Consider the following 22500-nt stretch of genomic DNA (forward strand, 5'->3'; position numbering starts at 1 on the left):
CGGCGAGCACAACTGTTATGAACGTAAGTCGCGGCGCGCAGGAGAAAACCCGCAGGACTTCCATTCAGAAATCGGAACCAATGTTTACGTTTTTTTTTCGCCTGGCAGTAGGTCGTCCCCACACTGCATGCGGCTTCTTGCGTCACTGGGGAAATCGCAGGTACACGCAGCCACAGGTGTATTCCGGGGCCCTCGGCAGGAAGGGAGCTCGGCCGAGGGCAGGTGTGCGGGCTCACCTGTCGGGGTCGGGCTCTGTGGGGTTCCCTTGGGGTGCCGAGGGAGGAACACCTGTGGTTATCTGTCGCACCCCAAGCCTCGCCTGGACGTCACCCTGGCGGTCCCACGGGGCTGTTTTCATGTATGTGTTCGTATTTACACATAGATGAGTGAGCTGACACTTGTGGACGTGAAATTAGCATAGAGCCGAGTTTTGGAAATTTAGAGTGAAGGCCAAGGGGGGGTTGAATCCTGAAAGGTATCGGCAGTTTACCTAAATCATCGTAATATGCTGTCGTAAGTACAAGCCGAATTTGATCAAGGAGCTAATATCTACCATGAAAAAGGAAGCATTATAAAGATATGATAGAACGCCTTTCCATCCAGATCGTATTAACAGACGCTGCTAAACAACCGTTTCATTGGATTGCCGTTCTGTGAAAGATTGAGTTGTTCTTGGGGGTAGTCTGGCGGAGTTGCTCCTTGGAAGAGCTGTTTTGTAGGATCGTACTCTTGAATTTTATACACGTTCGGCCTTTTTTTCTTGAGAGACCCAGAGAAGGCGCAGCTAGGTCTTGCTAACAGATGCTGTCAAACAAAACCATTATATGAGTTGGCAGCTTTGTGGAAGATTGAGCGTTCTTTCAGGGTTTTCTGACAAGAGGTTCCTTTTAAGCCCTGTTTTGTAGAATTGCACTTGTGAGTTTTATATATGTTTGTTCTTTTATTCTTGACACACCCAGGAAGGTGCAGCCAGATGTGTTGTTGTAGTTATTGTTATTATATATATTTTTTTTTTTCTCTCTTATTTATAGAAATAAGTCAATTTAGATCTAGGTTGGGGAATAATTGCATGAGAGAGGTACTGAAAATTTGGGCATTTATTAGATATGAATGTTTTTTAAATTTCATATGGTTAGCCAGATGGTAAAGTTGGTAAACCAGAGCAGCTGCGTGTCTCTGTTCCCGTATCCCTCGTGTCAGACTGGGAAGCACATGGTTGGGCAACATCTGGTGGACCCTGCCTTAAAAAGTTTACATTTTGCTTCAAGGTAAATGTTCATAAGTGGAATGTGCAATTTTTGGTAAGGGATGGTTCATAATTTTCAACATTTTCACAAGTGTAGAAACTGTGTGCTGGGAGCGAGAGGGTCAGGGACTGGTTTATGCCTTTCAAAATAAGAAAAATATTGATTTTTAAAATTTTATGATAGATGATGTATAATCCACAATAGTCAGGTTCGAAGTGATTGCACTTGTGCATACTTTTTTGGCCTCCCACATAAGGGTAAGCAGTGGTATAAATTTTCATCCTTTTATTCAGCATTTTGAGATGTTTTATACAAAGATGACGACTGAAGTAATCTTCGTGAACGTCTCCAGGTACACAAAAAGTGTATGTTTTGTAGGCTGATACCATTGAGTAAAAGATAATGATCAACAAAAAGGAAAACTAAGTTTCTAATCACGCACTGACGTCAGGAAATCAGTTGGTTAACTCCACTAATGCTGTGGACTTCGCCCCTCCCCTCATCTGAGACAAATTAAACAAACCTTCACCAGTTATATTTGGTGAGAGAGAGCTTGTCAACCTTCCTATGTTAGTCTCTGTGAGATGGTAAATTGCATAGACCTCGTTATCACTTTATGGTCCCCTTTGGAACAAGTACCGTACTTAACACAAGTAACCCCAAAAATACACATAATTGTGCAATTACATGATCTCATTAATGTATAAAGAAAGATAAGCCTGTCCACATTGATTTTTTTTTGTTTTTTCTAGATATTACCCACATATAGGAAAAAATGTCCGTGCATATGATAAAGAATTACCTGGGTCCCTTGTCATCTCATGTAGGGCTATAGCTTTCACATTATCACTGTAAATTTTTTACCAGAGAGTATTTGAATCCCTTTAGTACCTTTTTTTTTTTTTTTGTGTGTGTGTGTGTGTGTGTGTGTGTGTGTGTGTGTGTGTGTGTGTGTGTGTGTGTGTATGTATGTAAAGTTCTTAATGATTATTAAGTGCTGGTTTTCATTTAAATGCAATTAGCTTTGTAGTTTTCTGTGTGTAGGGCAAATGATTGTCCTGAGATTGCAAACTCCGTGACTGTCTGTAATGTACAACTACACAGAAAAATATCGTTAGAAAGTCACGCTAAACATTCTGACATAAGCAACAATACCTTTTTGAGATATAGTCGTTAATGCTACCAAACTGTTGGTATCCCTGATTATCCAGTTACTTCTAGGTATGTGTGGCTTATCTGGATATTGCAAGGCATATTCCATCCCTTACGAGGATAAAACCATCATCTCACAGTAAATCCATATGAATTCTTGAATGACTTTTCCAGACATGAATCAGAACGAGACAAATTTGAAACCCAAAATAACAACCCTTCCTTAGGTCCGTTATTGAATGTTTTGATACTCCGCCTGACGACACTTCTCTGTGTAGCTGTACATAAAGCATGTGATTTTCCAAGGTGGCTATATTTCGAAAAGCATGATGTATACCTTTTAGTCTTTAGAATGAGGCTTTTTGATCATTGAGTAATAAAATAGAAAAAATGGCTGGCACTGGTGATTGGTTATTTTAAAGAAGGGATCTGCTGTTGATGCTTTATATCATATTGCTTAGTCTACTGCACTTAAAAACATTGGTAACAGAAACATGCATTAAGTGTGGAGCCATAATATGCATATTAATAGTTGATAATGCCTGCTTATGGAATCCCGATGGTAAGAATGCGAATACATAGAAATGTTTCCTGCGACATAAGCAGTGGGATAGCAGAGGTGAAAGTGGGGAAAGCTTTTCCAATTGCCTTTCATTGTAAAGGGAGACATTTAATGGAGGATGACTGGGTTTCGTTTCGAAATTTGCAACACTCTATGGTGGATTAGCTACTTTCTCTTTGACTTCACAGGAGTTTTACTCACTGCTGAAGGGAAGTAGTTTTTAGTTACAGTTTATCTATGAATATATAAATAATGTGTATAGTATTAGCATTTAATGAATATTATAATAGTGTTTTACAAATAATTCATTCAGATAGGCAAACAGTTACCTCAACATCGTCGGGATATTCGGGGTGACTGTGTATTCCCTCCACAGTTAACGACAGTCTGCAGTGATAAACACTCAATAAATTCTGAACCTCTTACAGTACTTATAATTACTTGCGTGTTAGTTTCCATGTTCATTTGTCTTAGTAATTTCCTTCAATTTTGTAAATGCAGTTTTCATCCTCATGAATATGGTTTCTAAAATAAAATGTACATAATGTATATTCATGTGATAAAAGTCAATAATAAAATATGATAGAATTAGTTCTCTCCCTCTCTCCCTCTCCCTCTCCCTCTCCCTCTCTCCCTCTCCCTCTCCCTCTCCCTCTCCCTCTCTCCCTCTCCCTCTCCCTCTCTCTCCCTCTCCCTCTCCCTCTCTCTCTCTCTCCTTCTCTCTCTCCCTCTCCCCCTCTGTCCCTCCCCCCTCCCTTTTCTCTCTCTCTCTCTCTCTCTCTCTCTCTCTCTCTCTCTCTCTCTCTCTCTCTCTCTCTCTCTCTCTCTCTCTCTCTCTCTCTCTCTCTCTCTCTCTCTCTCTCTCTCTCTCTCTCTCTCTCCCTCTCTCCCTCTCTCCCTCTCTCCCTCTCTCCCTCTCTCCTTCTCTCTCTCTCTCCCTCCCTCCCTCCCTCCCTCCCCCTCTCCCCTCTCCCTTCTCTCTCTCTCTCTCTCTCTCTCTCTCTCTCTCTCTCTCTCTCTCTCTCTCTCTCTCTCTCTCTCTCTCTCTCTCTCTCTCTCTCTCTCTTTCTTTCTCTCCCACCCTCTCTAATGTATATATATTTATATTTTTTCTTAGTCTATTTTTCTTTCCTGTCAATGATTATTGTCTGCTCTTTCAGTGTTGGAACTCACACGAGATGCGACGAAGCAGGAGATTAAGAGGGCCTTCCGCTCAGTGGCCTCAAAGACCCATCCGGACAAATTTCAAGACCCAGAGGAGAAGAGGGTAGCAGAGGAGCGGTTCCAACTTCTATCCACAGCGTACGTCTTTTGATCTGCTTTGTTGTTAAGATGTTGGAACCCAAGATAAGGATGTTCTTAGTTAGCGCATCAGTTGGGGAGTAATTCCTGTCCACAGTAGTTTTTAGGGAACTTATTGCACACAGATGGTTTCACAAGTGGTCGGCCGGCAAAGAGTCTGTTAGTGGGTCCTTGTGACTGCATCTGATCCCCCCATCCCTTAAATATTTATATTTTCTAATGCTATTAAAAAACACAAATTATAGTAAATAAAAAAATCTTTCCAAAAGTCATGGTAAAGAGCAATAGGTGAGATATGTAGGACTAAGAGTTGAATCCTTGATGGCTTAACACTTGTGGAGTCACACACGTGTAAACATGGTTAAAAAACTGAAATGGAAATGTACATGGCATGTGTCATGTCATCCACACAGTGGGGGTTGGTTTAAACATTTGACTTGAATTTTCATACTGTTTCAGATGATAATTTGTTTCATTTATATTTCTGAAAGTTGTTAGTGAATGTCTGGGAGGTTTGCATATATTATGACAGTGATTTGCATTTGCTCTCCACAAACTCTTACTTTTCTTTTCCTGAGCAGCTTTGCTAAACATGGTTTAGAGGCATTTGTACAGTTTTACAGTTAAACTTTATTGTTAGCCTGTTGATACCCTGCCCACTGTGGTCATTTTGTTAACTTGAAGAAGGTTCCAAGGCCTTAGTGACCAAGGAGTACTGTTTACCTGACCTCACCTATTTATCCAAATTTATTTTATTATTATTAGTGTTTTGATGATAACAAGAATAGAAATGACAGTGATAGTATTGTTATAAGAAATCAACATAATTTTTTTCATGGAAATCCAAGTAATGGAGAAACGATTGATATCAAATAAGCCTAGTAGTTGGCTCCTTGTTGCTGAAGGGCTTGTGAAGCCTTGTGTAAGTAGAATTCACAGAAGAAAACCAAAATGGACGGTGAATTTACCCAGCCTCAGTGGGTTAATGAATAACAGGGATATTTACAGGAGAGAAAAAAGAGTGGAGTCACTTCACCAAGTCTCTCTTTTCTTCTTTTGTTCTCTTCTCCATCTTCCTCTGTGTAAGGCAAAGGGAATAGGGTATCTACTAGATTGTATGATCAAGGAAAGTTTGTCAAGAGTGGCTTGTGTTTAAATTATCTTGTATTAACCTTCCACTAACCATGGCGTATTTTGTAAGTGAAATCTTATTGTTCTTTCACAGGTACGACATCTTAAGGGACGATGAAGCAAGAGAAGATTATGATTACATGCTTGATCACCCTGAACAGTTCTACCAAAATGTATACCGAGCGTGGCGCAGGCGCATGGCACCTCATGTGGACGTCAGAATTGTGCTTGCCGTTACCATATCCTGCATCTCTTTGGTTCAGTACTACAATGGATGGACAAAGTGAGTCACAGACCTTGCTGGGGAGGACTTCCTTTAGTGTATGTCGTTTGCAAACGTCCTTGTCTTTAGATTGCCTGCCTAAATAAGAAAATGATGACGACCTAAACCCTCCTTTTTTTGTTCCTGCAGATACGAGGAAGCCATCAAGCACTTCTCCACGGTTCCCAAGTACAGAATCCATGCCATGGAGATAGCCAAGAAGGAGGGGATGCTCATCACAGACAAGAAGAAGCTGAAGGGCATGTCCAAGGATCAGATCAGAGAGCAGGAGGAGAAGGTGATTCGCCAGGTCATCGAAAAGAAGATGGACATTCGGGGCGTTTACGCGAAACCCACGTACAGGTAGCAGGTTTGATTTATTGCAGTTGCTAATATTGATTCATTATTAGTATTATTGTTGTATATTGTTGGTGTTTTGGATGTCTGTAGATTTAACTTGGCTCAGACTTCCATTATATCACAGTTAAGTTTAAAGATGTAGATATATTAAATCAAGATCACTGAGTTTAATCCCTCCTGGACAGGCTTCATTTAAACCCTTTGATCCTGGTGCCTGCTGCCCACTTGTGGCCCAAAATCTGGGCGTTGAGCATATTTGAGTGGCCACCCTTATGGGTTTGTGGCTTGTAGGCCGGGTGCACACAAACACTCAAGCCAAGACTCCATTCCTCCCCTTTGCCATTTCGTTATCTTTTTCGGCAGAAGCCTTTTGCATTTTTGCTATTTTTTAATGTCTATAGTGTCCTTTTATATGCTGTATCCGGATGGTATTACTGTTTCCCTTGTAAAGTCTCCATATCAGTCACTAGGGAGTCTATAACTCAGTGCAACAATAATAACAATAAGTAAGAATTTAAAAAGTTTTCATAATATTCAATATTCTATAATACAACCTGTGCTGCCATTCACAGCAGACAGGAATAGATCCCAAGCATGAAAATAGTGTACTCCCCAGTGCCAGCATATTTCCAGTCATGGCTCACGAATGTTACATTCCATGCTCTTTTACATATAGGAATAATGCAAGAGCCCCTTCCTAAATGCTCAGAGTCTTGTCACCCTCCAGAAGCTTTGTGCACTTGGAGCAAATCATTCCCCGTCACTACAGCCCTTGCCCAGATTTTTCCACTGCAGCATATTCAAGTCACCCTGCCCTCGAGCCTGATTTTTTCATGTGATGGTCACATCACCTGGATCGTAGAAGTTACAGATGTGTATTTGGTAAAGACAGGTCCCATTTTATTTTATTTATTTATTTATTTATTTATTTATTTATTTTTTCTGTACCCCAGGCATGTAGTTGTCTAGGCAGGAAATTAAACTAAAGCATGTAAAAGGTCTGTTGATGGCAGTGAGTGAGAATATTTGAATTATTTGCTTCCCCTACTCTCAAAGTCACTCTTAGTCCCCATTTTAACCTCTGTTCCACTCTACATGTCTCTCCTTCCTTGTTCATCACTTGCTATTTTTAAAAGGCAGACCTTGTTTTCTTAAAATTTAGATTTTATTACATTGTATCCTCATACTTATTGGAGAGGCTAGATTACATTGTTGATTATTGTTAATCATGTTCACCATCCCAACAAAGACAGCAATTAAGAATGGGTAGAGAACAGCAGGCATGGCCATTGAAAACAGTGTTAAAGATAACTGAACTTCGCACATTTTCTCAAAATGGTCATCATGTTTGAAGATGCTGATGCTTTTCTTTCCTTGACTTTCAGGGATATTTTGTGGGTGCAGCTAGTGCTCCTTCCATATTGGACGTTTCAGTACATTTCTTGGTATGCCCGCTGGGTTTGGAAATTTGGCATTTTACGGGAAGAGTACGGGGATGAAGAGAAACTCTACATTATCCGGAAAAATATGGGCATGAGCGGCGGACAGTTTGATGTAAGTTTGTTACTTTTTAAAAGATGAAGATGCTTGTAGTTTTGTTGACTGAAATATTTGAAGGTGTGTAAATCATTCCATCACACCTTTTTTTTCTCTCTTCATTTTTACTTTTTTTCTTTCCTTTTTTCATTTAGAAAAGAAAATAATAAATAAATGGTGATTATTCTTTTCCAGAGTTTAGATGAGGAGATAAAGTTACAGTACCTAGACATGGAGTTGTGGGTGAAGGAGAAATTCAAGGCCTGGAAGGAGGAACGTGACATGGAATGGCGGGTCAAGATGGCGTCGTCGGGCCGCTACAAGTCCTACCGCCGTCACCTGAAAAACAATGGACCTGGTCGCATATACTTTGATGATTCTTAGATTGTGAGCTTACGTGCTTTTGTTTGTTGAAAGCATAATGATAACTTACTTTCACTGATAAGGGTATTACCTCAGCCTTCCAAGTTTAGCTCTATTTGTACAGTGTAAATTGTAAATGATAGCATTCTCATAGGTCTTGGTTTTGCAGCCGCACGTACAGGCCTTTCACACTGACATGTGGTCAAAGTAGTAAGGGCGTTTGCAAGTTTTTTTGTCCTTGGCCGTTTTATTTCGTGAACTACTACTTAATTATTACTTTTTGTCATTTTATTCTTTCTTTAGATGGATGATTTTTTTTAATGTTTACTGATACCAGATATGGTGCTGTTACATTTTAACTTTGTCTTTGCTGGCCTGAGACCAAATGGCAACACGTTTCATCTGTTATTACCTTAAGCCATGAGTGCCATATCCATGTACAGTCAGCTATAAACTAAAGATGTTATTTACTGTGTATATAGAAATACCCCAAGAGTGTAAACAAGAATGCCTCGGTAGATATTTGGTACTGTCAACTTCTGAGCTTTGGGTAAATCAGGTTTCATTCCGTGTCGGCTAAAATAATTTACTTATTTTCCGTAATTCCCTTGTTTGTTTCTAAGTTGTTTCCTCTGTGAACTTAGTAATTGCCAGTAAACAGACAATAGACTAGTAGGAACCACATCTGTCATGCCTTGACATTTTATATGAGTGCTTGTCCATAATTTGCGGCAACTTTTATCATGAAAGCAGACGAAATGTTATCAGACGATTTGCCAGTATTGTGAAATGACTACTTGTTGGGAAATAGTTCAGTGATTTCCTTTTTTCTATTTAGAATATGCTGTGGATGCAAGAAGTTAGGATATCAATTCTTTGTGACAGTTGTTGTTAATCATTATCATTATTATAATTATCATTATCATTCTTAATGATATTATCAATATATATGAGAATATTATCCTGGATGGATGGGATTTGTGAATTGCAGGGGATACAACAAAATGATACAGGCAATTGATCTATTTACGATACCTGATCTGTCTTGAGTTAGTCTCACGATTTACCACTGGTATATGAATGCATTGACAAGGTATGTAGATTTCCTTAATTTCGTGTCCATCCATGTACTTAATGCCACCATGAAAGAGGTTGATGAACAAATCCCGTAGCAAACGAACTGATGGGTTCGTGTTGGAAGGCAGAGTTTGGATTTGACCTTTGTGCTTAGCGATCATAAGGGTTATTGTCATTACCATCGTCTTTGTTATTTTTGCTATTATAGTCTCTTTTACAAAAATCAAAATATTGTAATACTACAATTTCTACAGTTGGTTGTGCATCTCTTCCTTATTTTGATGTAGGTTAGATATTTTCTCTTTTATTATGTATTTCATTATTTAGAAAGAAAAGATATGATTTGTTCCATCGTTAGCAGGACAGAAGGAGAGGAATTATAAGCACCGGTTTGACCCAATGCGACTTGGATATCCTGGAATGTCTTTGGCTTGTGTCTTTTAATTGAGCTCAAGGACTGTCCACCTCGAGTCAGATGTACCAGTTTCATCATCTCCCTTGTTTTGATACAGAGAGCAAACCAATCAAATCAGTTTTGAAATACTTCCTTCATAGGTATGTTGTATCATTTTCATAATTTGTTTAGTTATTGTGTCAGCTAAACAATGTTTTTTTTTCTGATTTAATCAGTCTTTCCAAAACGTCTCATAGTCCTATTATACAAGAACTTCATAGAACATTAATTTTTAGAGAGAAAAAGATCTATAATTAGTGTAAACAAGAGAACACAAATGGCATATTCATATTCCACAAAGGCTTCATAAATCTGTATGTACAGAACCAGATGAAGGCATGTTGATGTCTTTGCACAGCCCAGCATTGGTGCTTCCCTCGCATTTCCGTTTGGTTCAAACAACTTCAAGGTCAGATAATCTCAAATACAACATTTTATAATTTTATACAACGGTAACCTCTTGTAAATGAGTGATTTCTTCTGATAAAAGATTTTTATTCTTGACCACTAGAACTTACCTGGCTAATGTGAAAAGGAAACTATATGAGGAATTACAAAGACAGAAAACAGCTGATGGAGTTCTGTTACAGAACCAGCTTTGTTTGCCCTCAAGTGTGGCAGTGAGAGTTAGCCAAGATAGCTTGTGGAAAAATCTCTTAGTACCCCGTGCATGGTCACATTTTGTTTAATCCAATCCTGACCTTTTGGAATTGTGATTCTTCCACAACGTTGGTTGATTGTGCACTAAAAGGAAAAGGTACACTGTACAAGAAGCTTGTAAGTTTAGTCAGAAAAGCCAGTTATTTAGAAAATGTCAACATAGATGTGGCTAGATTTTGTCATAAGTATTTACTTTGAAAGGATACATGTTGATGATACTGTTAATTGTAGGCCTCACTGCCAGTTTGCTGCTGAAAGTATTGTAAAAAGTCTTAACATCCAAACATGATGGGTTTTAAGAGCTCTCATGAACAAAAGAAAACCAGGGTGTTAAAAAGTGAAGTGATAGTAACTATATATCTCTCGCAAGTGCTCCCTCCGGAATGACTGACCGTCTCAGGAGTCATTTCCATTGGCATATTTGTCTTGTGATGAAAAAAGAAGTGAGGTAATGGCAAGCAGGAATGTCTTTTCTTAGTGACTAACCGTTTCTTTATTAATGGTACTGATATTCCGAAAGTTTCTGATGCATTAATTTTTATTACTATTATTATTTTTATTATTATTATTTATTATAATTATTACTGCTTAATCTATTTAACCTTTTTTTTGGGAGGGGACATTAAAATGAATGTATGATGTAGGGCAATTGGTGATACTGCACTTGATATTGTAAGTTGCAAAGAATTTAATGGTTGTACTTGGATGTAGAAATTTATCATATATAATATAATTTCCAGATTCTAGCTCTCTGCACTTGTATCTGTTCTGTTCACTCTGGGAATGACAAAAAGTTTTTTTTAGCATTTTCTCTTTCTTCCTTTTCCGTTTCTGGTGTACCGTATAAGCCACTCTCTTCAAGTTCTCCTCTCGTGCACAATTTCACAAGAAGTCGGGTGTTCTTCGAATTACTCACACACGGTATTAACGACTTTGTTTTAGAGTATTGGATGCGTATTTTTTCCACCCGTTCGGACCAAGGAGAATCTCACATGGTGCTGTGCTGTGTAGTGGTGTTCAGTCGTCCTTTGGCTTTCTTTATGGTCATTATTGTTTTCTTATTTATTGCTACTTTACCTTAGTGCTGGATGACCTTCGGTGTCGAGCACATTCATTTGTTTGGTGCATTAATGTTAGCATTGTTTATTGCTATTGGTATTATTAGTGTCATTATTATTGGTATTATTTTTTATTATTTTTTTACTATTTATTTTTATTACTATTACTTATTATTGTTTATTTATTATCAATTACTGTTATTATTTATTATCAATTATTGTTATTTATGAATTATGATTATTGATTATTTACTATCTTATTATTAGTTATTTAGTATCAGTTATTATAATAAATTATTTACTATCAATGATTATTATTATGATTGTTATTATTGTTGTTATTAATTAGTGATATTATTATTGTATAAATATTTTTTGGATGCTTTGTGTTACAGTTGCTACTTGGAGCAGGCATTGTCAATTTTTTACTTTTTTCTTTTTCATTCCAAACTTGGGAGAAACTTTGACTTGAAAACTGCTTTAGTCTTTTATCTAAAGATTGTTTTTTGTGTTTCATGAGTTATTTTTTTAAAATACTTTGAATAAGGTCTGTTATTTTAGCCCTTATATAGATGGCTCAATTGCATAGGCGTGCAGGTGCCGTTCAGGGCATAAGTTGTAAGAATGGCGCCTACTGTTTCGAGGGAGGTAAACGGAAATTATTGTGCAATACTATGATCAAAGGCAATTATTGTAACACATTGCAACAGAGACTACCCACTACATAAGTTGATTTTGAATAAAGAACCAAATCATGTTTTGTTTTGATTTACCTGGAAAATAGAAGTAATTTGTAATATATATACTGTCTGAGTTTAAGGCCCTTTTGCATGAAAGTAATTTGAAAAACACAAGAAAATTTTTACTGTCATTATGATATGTCTTTAAAAATGTACAAATGGTTTAGATGGCTGTCACTTTGATTCCATCTGATACCCTGACCCACCTCAGTCTCATGCCTGTTGTTGTCACGGGGCTTACGAGATGGAGACAGGCCTTATGTTGGGGATCGCCCCAGCCTTGGGCCTCAGCCTTTAGCTCAACCAATTATGCAGTCTTTTCTTTTTCCACTTTCCTTTTCCTTCTCCTCTCCAACCCCTTCTTCTGAGAATTCTTTTTAACCTAACTAAGTGGGATCGATTTTTTGTGATTCCTCTACAGGCCCTTACTATCACAATTCCCTCCTCTTCCATCAAAGGCTCCAAAAAGAAGGCAAAATTTCCTTGTGTAGCTGTCCCAATCGTTCACGCCTTTCCACAGTTACGTTTGAATCCCAAGCTCATGCACTATCTTCCCTGACTGACCTCACTGGCAAACTTGTTCCTGCCCAACCTCACCCCTCCTTTAATACTTGTAACAGAGCTGTTTCCAATGCCGCTGAAAGTCAACCAACATTGCCAAAATTACCTTCCGTAGACTTGACCTCCCTCATAAGTTTCATATTAGTTGAGTCCTATCCTACCCTCTTCCCTGTCAATGTTATAAAGTTTTGGGATTTTGCCTGCACCACCAAGCACTGTCTCCACTGCCTGCTGCCCTGTGTGTGCCCATCCTGGATATGATCATTCAAACTACCTTGCGCAATCACATATGTGCCAGTTGTTGTGGCTCCCATGACATATTTTATAGGTCTGAGGTAATAGTCCTCAGATTTAAATCTGGTAAAACTAGGAGAAGCCAAGCAGGAAGCATGCTGCCTCCACCTCTTTATCCACACCCCACTTTTCGCTTTTCAGTATCATACTGCCCCAAAATGCTGTATGACTTTTAGCATGAAGCACATGTAAACATTAACTCCTTAACCCCCTATATACTTTTTGCTACCATATTTTCATATAGTGTTATATGACCTTGGGTGTCTAGTACATCAATTTGCTTTTTAACCTTTAACCTTTACCCAGACACCGTAGACATGTATGAGGAATGTGCATTGCTACCATCAATCACTCAAAGGTTGGTTAAAAAAACACTTGGTATTTCTTGAATAATTTATTTGTTCTGCTCTACATTTTAAAAAGTGTTTCGTTATATAATGCCAAAACATCCAAAGTCATAAAACCAACTTGCTTTTCATGTAACAAGTGTTAACAGATAATGTAAATTCCTGGGTTAATATCTTTGGAAATAATATTAAATAAATACCTTAAATATTTGTAGGTTAAGGTATTAGTATAGAAAACATACAAACCATATAAAACATCACATAAATGCATCTCATACAAAATACAGTTGTAAGCCAAAATACAGTTGTAAGCTCTTTGCATAGTATTTTTTGAAACAAAAATGAACAGAATATGATTTACAACCATTCAGTTGTATCATTTACCTGTACAGAGATGCATGGTTGTACTGTACTAATGATTCACCGAAGTTAATACCTGTTGCTAGCACAATAAAACCTTGAGTGATAGTCAACGCAACTAATACCTGTTGCTAGCACAATAAAACCTTGAGTGATAGTCGACGCAACTAAACCAATGTTCGAATTTCATTCTCTCGAAGGACAGAGTCTTGTGTGACATCTTCCGGTTTCTTGTCCTGCTCTGTGGTGGCCCTGTTGGGCATGGTACTCTCGGACACTCGCCTGGGCAAGGGGAGAGAAGAAAAGCACCATTACGCATGGAAGAAAAGGTATCAAATCGCCATGGGTCGAGTTGAATGACAATAACTCTTTACTTAAGAAAATGGCGGAAAATATATATACAAAACTTTATTGAAAGATGAGGCAACAGTTTCATTTTCACCTCCGAAAATATTCTAAAATTATACTCAAGTTCCAATAAACTTTTGCGTACTGTGAGTTTTTAGTCCTGATTTTGTGTGTGTTAGAATATGGATATTTTTACTGGGCAACAAAATGCAGTTTGCACATACCTTATGCTGTGTGCGACGGCCGAGTCAATTTTTTCCATGTTGTTGAAAATGGAACCCACAATTCGTGTGAAGGAGGTGGCAAGGGTCTCGCCTGAGTAGAATGGGGAAATGTCACATAAGAGAAGGCATGGGTAATTCCTTCATATTATACACTCGATAGATAGGTAAAGATATATATGTATGTATATATATATATATATATATATATATATATATATATATATATATATATATATAGAGAGAGAGAGAGAGAGAGAGAGAGAGAGAGAGAGAGAGAGAGAGAGAGAGAGAGAGAGAGAGAGAGATGGAGAGGCAAATATATCGATAGACAGAAAATGGAGACATAATTAATAGATAAATATATATATATATATATATATATATATATATATATATATATATATATATATATATATATATATATATATATATATATATATAGACTGGTAGATAGAGAAATAGATAGATGGAGAGGCAAATATATCGATAGACAGAAAATGGAGACATAATTAATATATATATATATATATATATATATATATATATATATATATATAATTATATATATATATATATATATATATATATATATATATATATATATATATATATATATATATATATATCGGCACATTTATGTCAATATATATACACATATACCAATATTGTAAATCCATGCACATGCGCATCCAAACATCATATAAACGACTGCTTATAATCACAGTAACGGCACTCGGCGTGTGCGTGCTTTTACCAACCTAATTTCTGGAAGCTCGACACGACCTGCGAGGTATTGAAGGCGTCGACGACCTTGTCCACGGTCGTCATGGTCATGTTCTGGGTGTCCTTGACCTTCCTCTTCACGCCCTTCACGACGATCACCACCTGCACGCCAAAAGCCAGTTTGATTTCAAGAGAAAAAGAAAGAAATGGAGGGATTTGAGATAGATACCGGGGCTGAAACAAGTCGAGTCTAAAACCGGTCTAAAATGAAGATGATCACGTGTCAAGCAAGACCTGAACAAAATATACATTACGGAAATATTTTTAAAATAGGCCCTTTCGAAAAATAAATGCTATTTAACAAGTCTATGACTCTGGAACCGCTCTTAAAATGCCTATTCCCGTTCTAAAACCGTTCTCCCTTAGACAGCAAATTAAGAACGCCATAACAAAGATCAGTCCCCTTGAAAAAAAGAAATTGAATCAACTGTGCGTTCGTGAACACCGACCCGCTCGTTGCCGCTTTCGACGGCGTCGCCCACGCGCTGCGAGACGCGGTCGATGGTCTGCGGAAGGTCCTGCACGGTGTCCACCACGAAGTCGCCGACGTCCTCCACCACGTCGCCGAAGAGCAGCGCCACCTGCGCCGCCGCCTCGTCAATGGCTGCCACGGTCTTCGAGCTAATCACTCTGTGGGTCATCAGTTGACAGTGTTCATATGGTGTATCTGGTTTATATATGTCTGGAGCGGCTTAATTTAATTTTCAATTCCAGTGTTTTAATTTACTTGAACCAGACTGCATTATATTATACAAAGAGACGACAGTATAACACTGGGATTAGAGTATTTCGTTAGATATCATTTCTCGTATATTCAGTTCAATTCAATAGTATATATTTATCGAAACGGTCTCCGAAAAATATAAACATTAACAAATTTCACTGCAAGGTGTCGAGGGATGTAACCTCTCCCCCCCGTAATTTTGGTATAGGAAATCCAATCCCTTTTCAGTTTTTGCTTACTAACATTTGTCTACAATACACTGATATCTCTCTGTCTTGTCATATGGACCACATTCTCTGGATTATAGGTGTAAACAGCTTTTTTAAACACTAGGTAGGAGCCCTACACAGATTATACAGGTACTCCACTGTGAACAGAGCAGAACATTACACCCTGATAATATAAGTTAACGAGCGAGTCCCTATGGCTGCTCGGGATAACTATTTAAGGGGATGATATAAAACTTCAGGGACGCCACGAGCTTCCGCATGAACTTACTTACTGTATGCGTACTCTAATATATAATTATTTTTTTCTTACCACGGTAGAATAAGTTTATTAATATAAAAAAATCAATAGATCATTTTGTGTCTCCGCTTAAATGAATAATAAAACTTCTGGAATAACTTTTCTGAGCAACGCGACCAACCAACAACCAACAGCGCCACATAAGACGCCCTTCCTCTGCGTCGCTGGCTGGCTCCCCCAAGGCTGTCCGCGCGCCCGCCGTGATGGAGCGGTTTCCCACACTCTAATTATTTTCGTCCCCCACACTAATTATTTTCGTCCCCCACACTAATTATTTTCGTCCCCCACACTAATTATTTTCGTCCCCCACACTAATTATTTTCGTCCCACACACTAATCATTTTCGTCCCCCACTCTAATTATTTTCGTCCCCCACACTAATTATTTTCGTCCCCCACACTAATTATTTTCGTGAGGCCAATCGGGGAAGCGAAATCTCGTTTGGGAATAAGTTTATCTCTCGGAGAATAAAAAGGGTTAGGTTTGTATTTCTATACCGACATTCTATCAGACTTTGAGTTCGTTATCTGTATATGTATATGTATAAATATTTACATATTTACTTTTAGTAGATGTAGCGTATAAATTGTCAAAGTTAGCATTGAGTCGGCCTACATCCTTCTGTCTCTGCAAGAGCTCCACAAATATTCAATGTGTCTTCATTTTTTCAATTGCAAAGGATAATTACTTACTTAGAAGCAGCGTTGATATCTCCGGAGACAATTTAAACGAGAATAGAAGTGTTAAATGTTTTGTCTGATGAATGAGATGCTCTTCACAACATAAATGAATTTCTTTTGCGCAGAAAATATTTATGTTTTCGAATCTTACATGATTTCGTTAAAATTGCTTTACACCTCAACACGCTGTCTACGTTTTCTTAACGAGCCATAACCATGACACCATTTTTTTCTTTAAACGTGATTTTTTTTTCTCTCTCTCTCTCTCTTACCTGAAATTTTCCAACAATAAACAATAGCCTTCTCTCTTTTTTACATATTGCCCTGCTGTATCTTACATTTTGCATCATGTCTATTAACGGAAGCTTCTCAGCTGACTATTCGGCAACGTAATGTAAGCATATCTGCTGTAAACAAATCATAACCGGCAAATGAATAAAAAATACTCTCGAATTTCTCTTAAAGCTAGACGTCGCTGCAGGATGACTGAGGTGGACTCGAGGCTGTAAATCCAGGTTCATTTCCCACCCACAAACTGCCTCCTTAAGAGAGCTCATGTTCTCAGGAGGCTCAGCCACTCTATCTTTATTCATGTCAAACTGTGTGTATGTACATTGGCTAAATAAACGTTATCAATATCTGTAGAAATGGTATGAATGAGAATGGATAACTTCACAATACTAGAGATGTTATAAACGTTATCGATATCTGTAGAAAAAGGTATGAATGAGAATGGATAACTTCGCAATACTAGAGATGTATTTAACCGGTTTCGAATGTCTCTCTGTCATAAGCAGACGTATTTCTGACGGATATACTCGAAACCGGTTAAATACATCTCTCGTATTGTGAAGATATTCATTTCCCATCCATACCTTGTTTACATTAGTCAACATAAATACGGTTCCTCGATCTCAGAAATTCATACCTTGTTTACATTAGTCAACATAAATACGGTTCGTCGATCTCAGAAATTCATACCTTGTTTACATTAGTCAACATAATTACGGTTCATCGTTCTCAGAATCACTCTGTCCACTCACGCGTCGACTGTTGCGTCCAGGGTCTCCAACACTCGCACGGGCGGGAGGCCTTGGCGGTGCTCGGCGGGGAGGCTGCTGGAGACGCGGCTCTCCTCCTGGTCCCGAGGCGCCCCCAGGACAGCCCCCAGCGCCACCAGCAGCAGAAGGGAAGTGCGCTTCATCATCTGAGGAGGAGGAGAGGCAAAGGCTGGGATTGCTTGTTGCAGGGGGAAGGACTGGGTTTGTTTGTTTGTTTGTGTGTGTGTGTGTGTGTGTGTGTGTGTGTGTGTGTGTGTGTGTGTGTGTGTGTGTGTGTGTGTGTGTGTGTGTGTGTGTGTGTGTGTGTGTGTGTGTGTGCATAAGATTGTCGTACACATACATCATGTAAAAACATAATTATATATAAAAGATGTGATTATATGAACCAACAGGCATAAAACAGATAATAACTTCAACAACTGTAGCATAAACCCCACTCTTTTCAATACTCTGTTGAAGAGAAAACCGGATATGGTTAATTTCGCGATAAAAAGGCTCCAACAAGTCTCAAAGAAATAGGTATATTTAACTGTACATTCACCGCATTTTTTCCCCTGAAGGAATGAACTCAACATGCACCAACTTCATCCCTTTATTACGAATGACGTAGCAATTTTCTCCTGCAAATAATTCCTGGACATCGTGTTTCGGGGAATTAAACATATTCCATGCATACACCAGAATAAAATCACAGCCACAGCATATATATTGACTGAATATCTAGCCATGATAGGATGTGAACCAGTGGTACATTCATTTAATAATTGACAACCATATCACAGAATTGAAAGCGACACAGTATTTGAATTCCAAAACACGGAAAGCTAGACATGCTTGTAGATAGTTGACATCATTTTTCATCATCTTGGCTCAGAAATAAGAGGCAAATAAGAACACAAACACGAAAGACTATCACAATGACAGAACAAAACGTTCGTGCGTCCCTGATTCGTTCACATCCAGGAGAATATTTATCATAACTGACTGAACACAACGTCAATTTGATCCGTGCCAAATCCCTCCACCGATCACCATCCCTTCTTATTAAAAAACGAACGAAAACCCTCACCCGGAAGTCAACAAAGAAGACATCACAGCCATAAAAACAAAGGAAACCTAACAAAGGACAGTTATCCTTCCCTCCTTCCCCCTCCTCTCCCTCATGGCTGGCAGCTGGCGTGTTTGGGCAGTCGGGAGGTGTTCCAGAAGGAGGCAGAGCTGTTGTTAACGGACAGGGTCACTGACCGCCGCTGCTATTGGTGTTTTTATGCACCTAACGGGAGAATGCAAAGTGTCTTATTCCTTTAATCTAATATTAAGGAATGCATGTCTTCGTGTTAGCCTTTGGAATGTAAATAATCATCTTCCGTTGAGATCTCATTAAAGATTCTTTAAAAAAATCTTGGATTGTCACTTTCTCTCACTTCTTTCATCTCTCTCTCTCTCTTTCCCTCTCTCCCTCCCTCCCTCCCTCCCCTATCTCTCTCTCTCTCTCTCTCCTTCCCTCCCTCCCTCCCCCTTCTCTCTCTCTCTCTCTCTCTCTCTCTCTCTCTCTCTCTCTCTCTCTCTCTCTCTCTCTCTCTCTCTCTCTCTCTCTCTCTCTCTCCCTCCCTCCCCCTTCTCTCTCTCTCCCTCCCTCCCCCTTCTCTCTCTCTCTCTCTCCCTCCCCCTTCTCTCTCTCTCTCTCTCTCCTTCCCTCCTTCCCTCCCTCCCCCTTCTCTCATCTCCCTCCCTCTCTCCTTCCCTCCCTCCCTCCCCCTTCTCTCTCTCTCTCTCTCTCTCTCTCTCTCTCTCTCTCTCTCTCTCTCTCTCTCTCTCTCTCTCTCTCTCTCTCTCTCTCTCTCTCTCTCTCCCTCTCTCTTTCCAGATTTCGTCTCCGGAATCTCAATTGGGAGAAATCATTTGACATTCCTCGGCCTTGCAACGGCGGCCGCTGGAGCCTCTAGCCATTTCGATAGACTTAGACTCAAGCTTTCTCTCCAAGACCAGCTTAAGGAAGAACTTCGGGTCTGGCTGCTGTCTTGGGCCGGAGGGACAGGAATTCCTTGTCCCTGAGGTCCCGCTACAGGAACCAGTCGAGCGAAACGCACCTGAAACGAAATCTCTCTCTCTTGCATATATTATTGCCGGCTTGTGACTCCTTATTACTTGCGACGCGCCCGTTTCAAGGTCAGGGGCGGTCCCGTGTACAAGTAGCTCCGGGCGGGTGTGGATGTGTGTGTGTTTATACATACACACACACATATGGGTGTGTCTGTGTATGTGCACGTTTGCTCCCAGTCGAGCACGGCGCATGTAAACCACAGCTTTCCTCTGAATATAAACCAAAGAAACCCGAGAGCCCAACGGACCCTGTCCCCCCCTCCCCCCTCCCGCTGCCTGCGTGAAGGAATCCGCCCTCGCCACAGCATTTCATCCCGGAAGCAACGAATCCCTGGCCCCTGGATTTCCTTCCTTAGCACCGAAATCTTTGGCCCTGGATCTCCTTCCTCAGCACCGAAATCCCTGTCCCTGGATTTCCTTCCTCAGCACCGAAATCCCTGTCCCTGGATTTCCTTCCTCAGCACCCAAATCTTTGGCCCTGGATTTCCTTCCTCAGCACCGAAATCCCTGTCCCTGGATTTCCTTCCTCAGCACCGAAATCCCTGTCCCTGGATTTCCTTCCTCAGCACCGAAATCCCTGTCCCTGGATTTCCTTCCTCAGCACCGAAATCCCTGTCCCTGGATTTCCTTCCTCAGCACCGAAATCCCTGTCCCTGGATTTCCTTCCTCAGCACCGAAATCCCTGTCCCTGGATCTCCTTCCTCAAGCACCGAAATCCCTGTCCCTGGATTTCCTTCCTCAGCACCGAATCCCTGCCCCTGGATTTCCTTCCTCAGCACCGAAATCCCTGCCCCTGGATTTCCTTCCTCAGCACCGAAATCCCTGCCCCTGGATTTCCTTCCTCAGCACCGAAATCCCTGTCCCTGGATCTCCTTCCTCAAGCACCGAAATCCCTGTCCCTGGATTTCCTTCCTCAGCACCCAAATCCCTGTCCCTGGATTTCCTTCCTCAGCACCGAAATCCCTGTCCCTGGATTTCCTTCCTCAGCAACGAATCCCTGTCCCTGGATTTCCTTCCTCAGCACCGAAATCCCTGTCCCTGGATCTCCTTCCTCAAGCACCGAAATCCCTGTCCCTGGATTTCCTTCCTCAGCACCGAAATCCCTGTCCCTGGATTTCCTTCCTCAGCACCGAAATCCCTGTCCCTGGATTTCCTTCCTCAGCACCGAAATCCCTGTCCCTGGATTTCCTTCCTCAGCACCCAAATCCCTGTCCCTGGATTTCCTTCCTCAGCACCCAAATCCCTGTCCCTGGATTTCCTTCCTCAGCACCGAAATCCCTGCCCCCTGTATTTCCTTCCTCAGCACCGAAATCCCTGTCCCTGGATTTCCTTCCTCAGCACCGAAATCCCTGTCCCTGGATTTCCTTCCTCAGCACCGAAATCTTTGGCCCTGGATTTCCTTCCTCAGCACCCAAATCCCTGTCCCTGGATTTCCTTCCTCAGCACCGAAATCCCTGTCCCTGGATTTCCTTCCTCAGCACCGAAATCTTTGGCCCTGGATTTCCTTCCTCAGCACCGAAATCCCTGTCCCTGGATTTCCTTCCTCAGCACCGAAATCTTTGGCCCTGGATCTCCTTCCTCAGCACCGAAATCCCTGTCCCTGGATTTCCTTCCTCAGCACCGAAATCTTTGGCCCTGGATATCCTTCCTCAGCACCGAAATCTTTGGCCCTGGATTTCCTTCCTCAGCACCGAAATCCCTGTCCCTGGATTTCCTTCCTCAGCACCCAAATCCCTGTCCCTGGATTTCCTTCCTCAGCACCGAAATCTTTGGCCCTGGATTTCCTTCCTCAGCACCCAAATCCCTGCCCCTGGATTTCCTTCCTCAGCACCGACATCCCTGTCCCTGGATTTCCTTCCTCAGCACCGAAATCTTTGGCCCTGGATTTCCTTCCTCAGCACCGAAATCCCCGTCCCTGGATTTCCTTCCTCAGCACCGAAATCCCTGTCCCTGGATTTCCTTCCTCAGCACCGAAATCTTTGGCCCTGGATTTCCTCCCTCAACACCGAAATCTTTGGCCCTGGATTTCCTTCCTCAGCACCGAAATCCCTGCCCCTGGATTTCCTTCCTCAGCACCGAAATCCCTGTCCCTGGATTTCCTTCCTCAGCACCCAAATCCCTGTCCCTGGATTTCCTTCCTCAGCACCGAAATCTTTGGCCCTGGATTTCCTTCCTCAGCACCGAAATCTATGGCCCTGGATTTCCTTCCTCAGCACCGAAATCCCTGTCCCTGGATTTCCTTCCTCAGCACCGAAATCTTTGGCCCTGGATCTCCTTCCTCAGCACCGAAATCCCTGTCCCTGGATTTCCTTCCTCAGCACCGAAATCCCTGTCCCTGGATTTCCTTCCTCAGCACCGATATCCCTGCCCCCTGGATTTCCTTCCTCAAGCACCGAAATCTCCCATTATTTCTCCCATTATTTCGTTGCCTGGGACTCCCCTTCGAATGGCAACCAACAAATCAGTTGCTTGGGAGGCCGAAAGTGGCTCAGTAGGACGACCAGCACCCGTGGCGCGAGAGCTCCCCGCCGGTCACTCGGAGGTCAACGGCGCAGGCAAAAGTCCGGCGGATTCTCGCTGCGC

At 40.8% G+C, this 22500-nt stretch overlaps 2 protein-coding genes across 2 annotated transcripts in view; one reads left to right on the forward strand and one right to left on the reverse strand.

The window, feature by feature from the left end:
* LOC113804380 (dnaJ homolog subfamily C member 25 homolog) overlaps positions 1 to 11920 on the forward strand; it is a 12057-nt gene extending 137 nt beyond the window's left edge. The window contains exons 1-6 of the mRNA XM_027355237.2: positions 1 to 23; positions 4122 to 4263; positions 5489 to 5677; positions 5807 to 6019; positions 7402 to 7570; positions 7748 to 11920. The exon at positions 1 to 23 is cut by the window's left edge and continues 137 nt beyond it. Of these exons, the coding sequence (XP_027211038.1) occupies positions 1 to 23; positions 4122 to 4263; positions 5489 to 5677; positions 5807 to 6019; positions 7402 to 7570; positions 7748 to 7936 (925 nt within the window). The 3' untranslated portion in view covers positions 7937 to 11920. The remainder of the gene's footprint in view (positions 24 to 4121; positions 4264 to 5488; positions 5678 to 5806; positions 6020 to 7401; positions 7571 to 7747) is intronic.
* A 1218-nt stretch (positions 11921 to 13138) lies between these two features.
* The window catches only part of LOC138860099 (uncharacterized), an 11611-nt gene continuing 2249 nt past the window's right edge, over positions 13139 to 22500 (reverse strand). The window contains exons 2-6 of the mRNA XM_070116953.1: positions 17797 to 17960; positions 15271 to 15451; positions 14797 to 14923; positions 14039 to 14129; positions 13139 to 13748 (exon numbers count right to left, since the gene is read on the reverse strand). Of these exons, the coding sequence (XP_069973054.1) occupies positions 13634 to 13748; positions 14039 to 14129; positions 14797 to 14923; positions 15271 to 15451; positions 17797 to 17960 (678 nt within the window). The 3' untranslated portion in view covers positions 13139 to 13633. The remainder of the gene's footprint in view (positions 13749 to 14038; positions 14130 to 14796; positions 14924 to 15270; positions 15452 to 17796; positions 17961 to 22500) is intronic.

The sequence above is a fragment of the Penaeus vannamei genome, chromosome 39 (genome assembly GCF_042767895.1).
Source record: "Penaeus vannamei isolate JL-2024 chromosome 39, ASM4276789v1, whole genome shotgun sequence".
Classification (NCBI taxonomy): domain Eukaryota; kingdom Metazoa; phylum Arthropoda; class Malacostraca; order Decapoda; family Penaeidae; genus Penaeus; species Penaeus vannamei.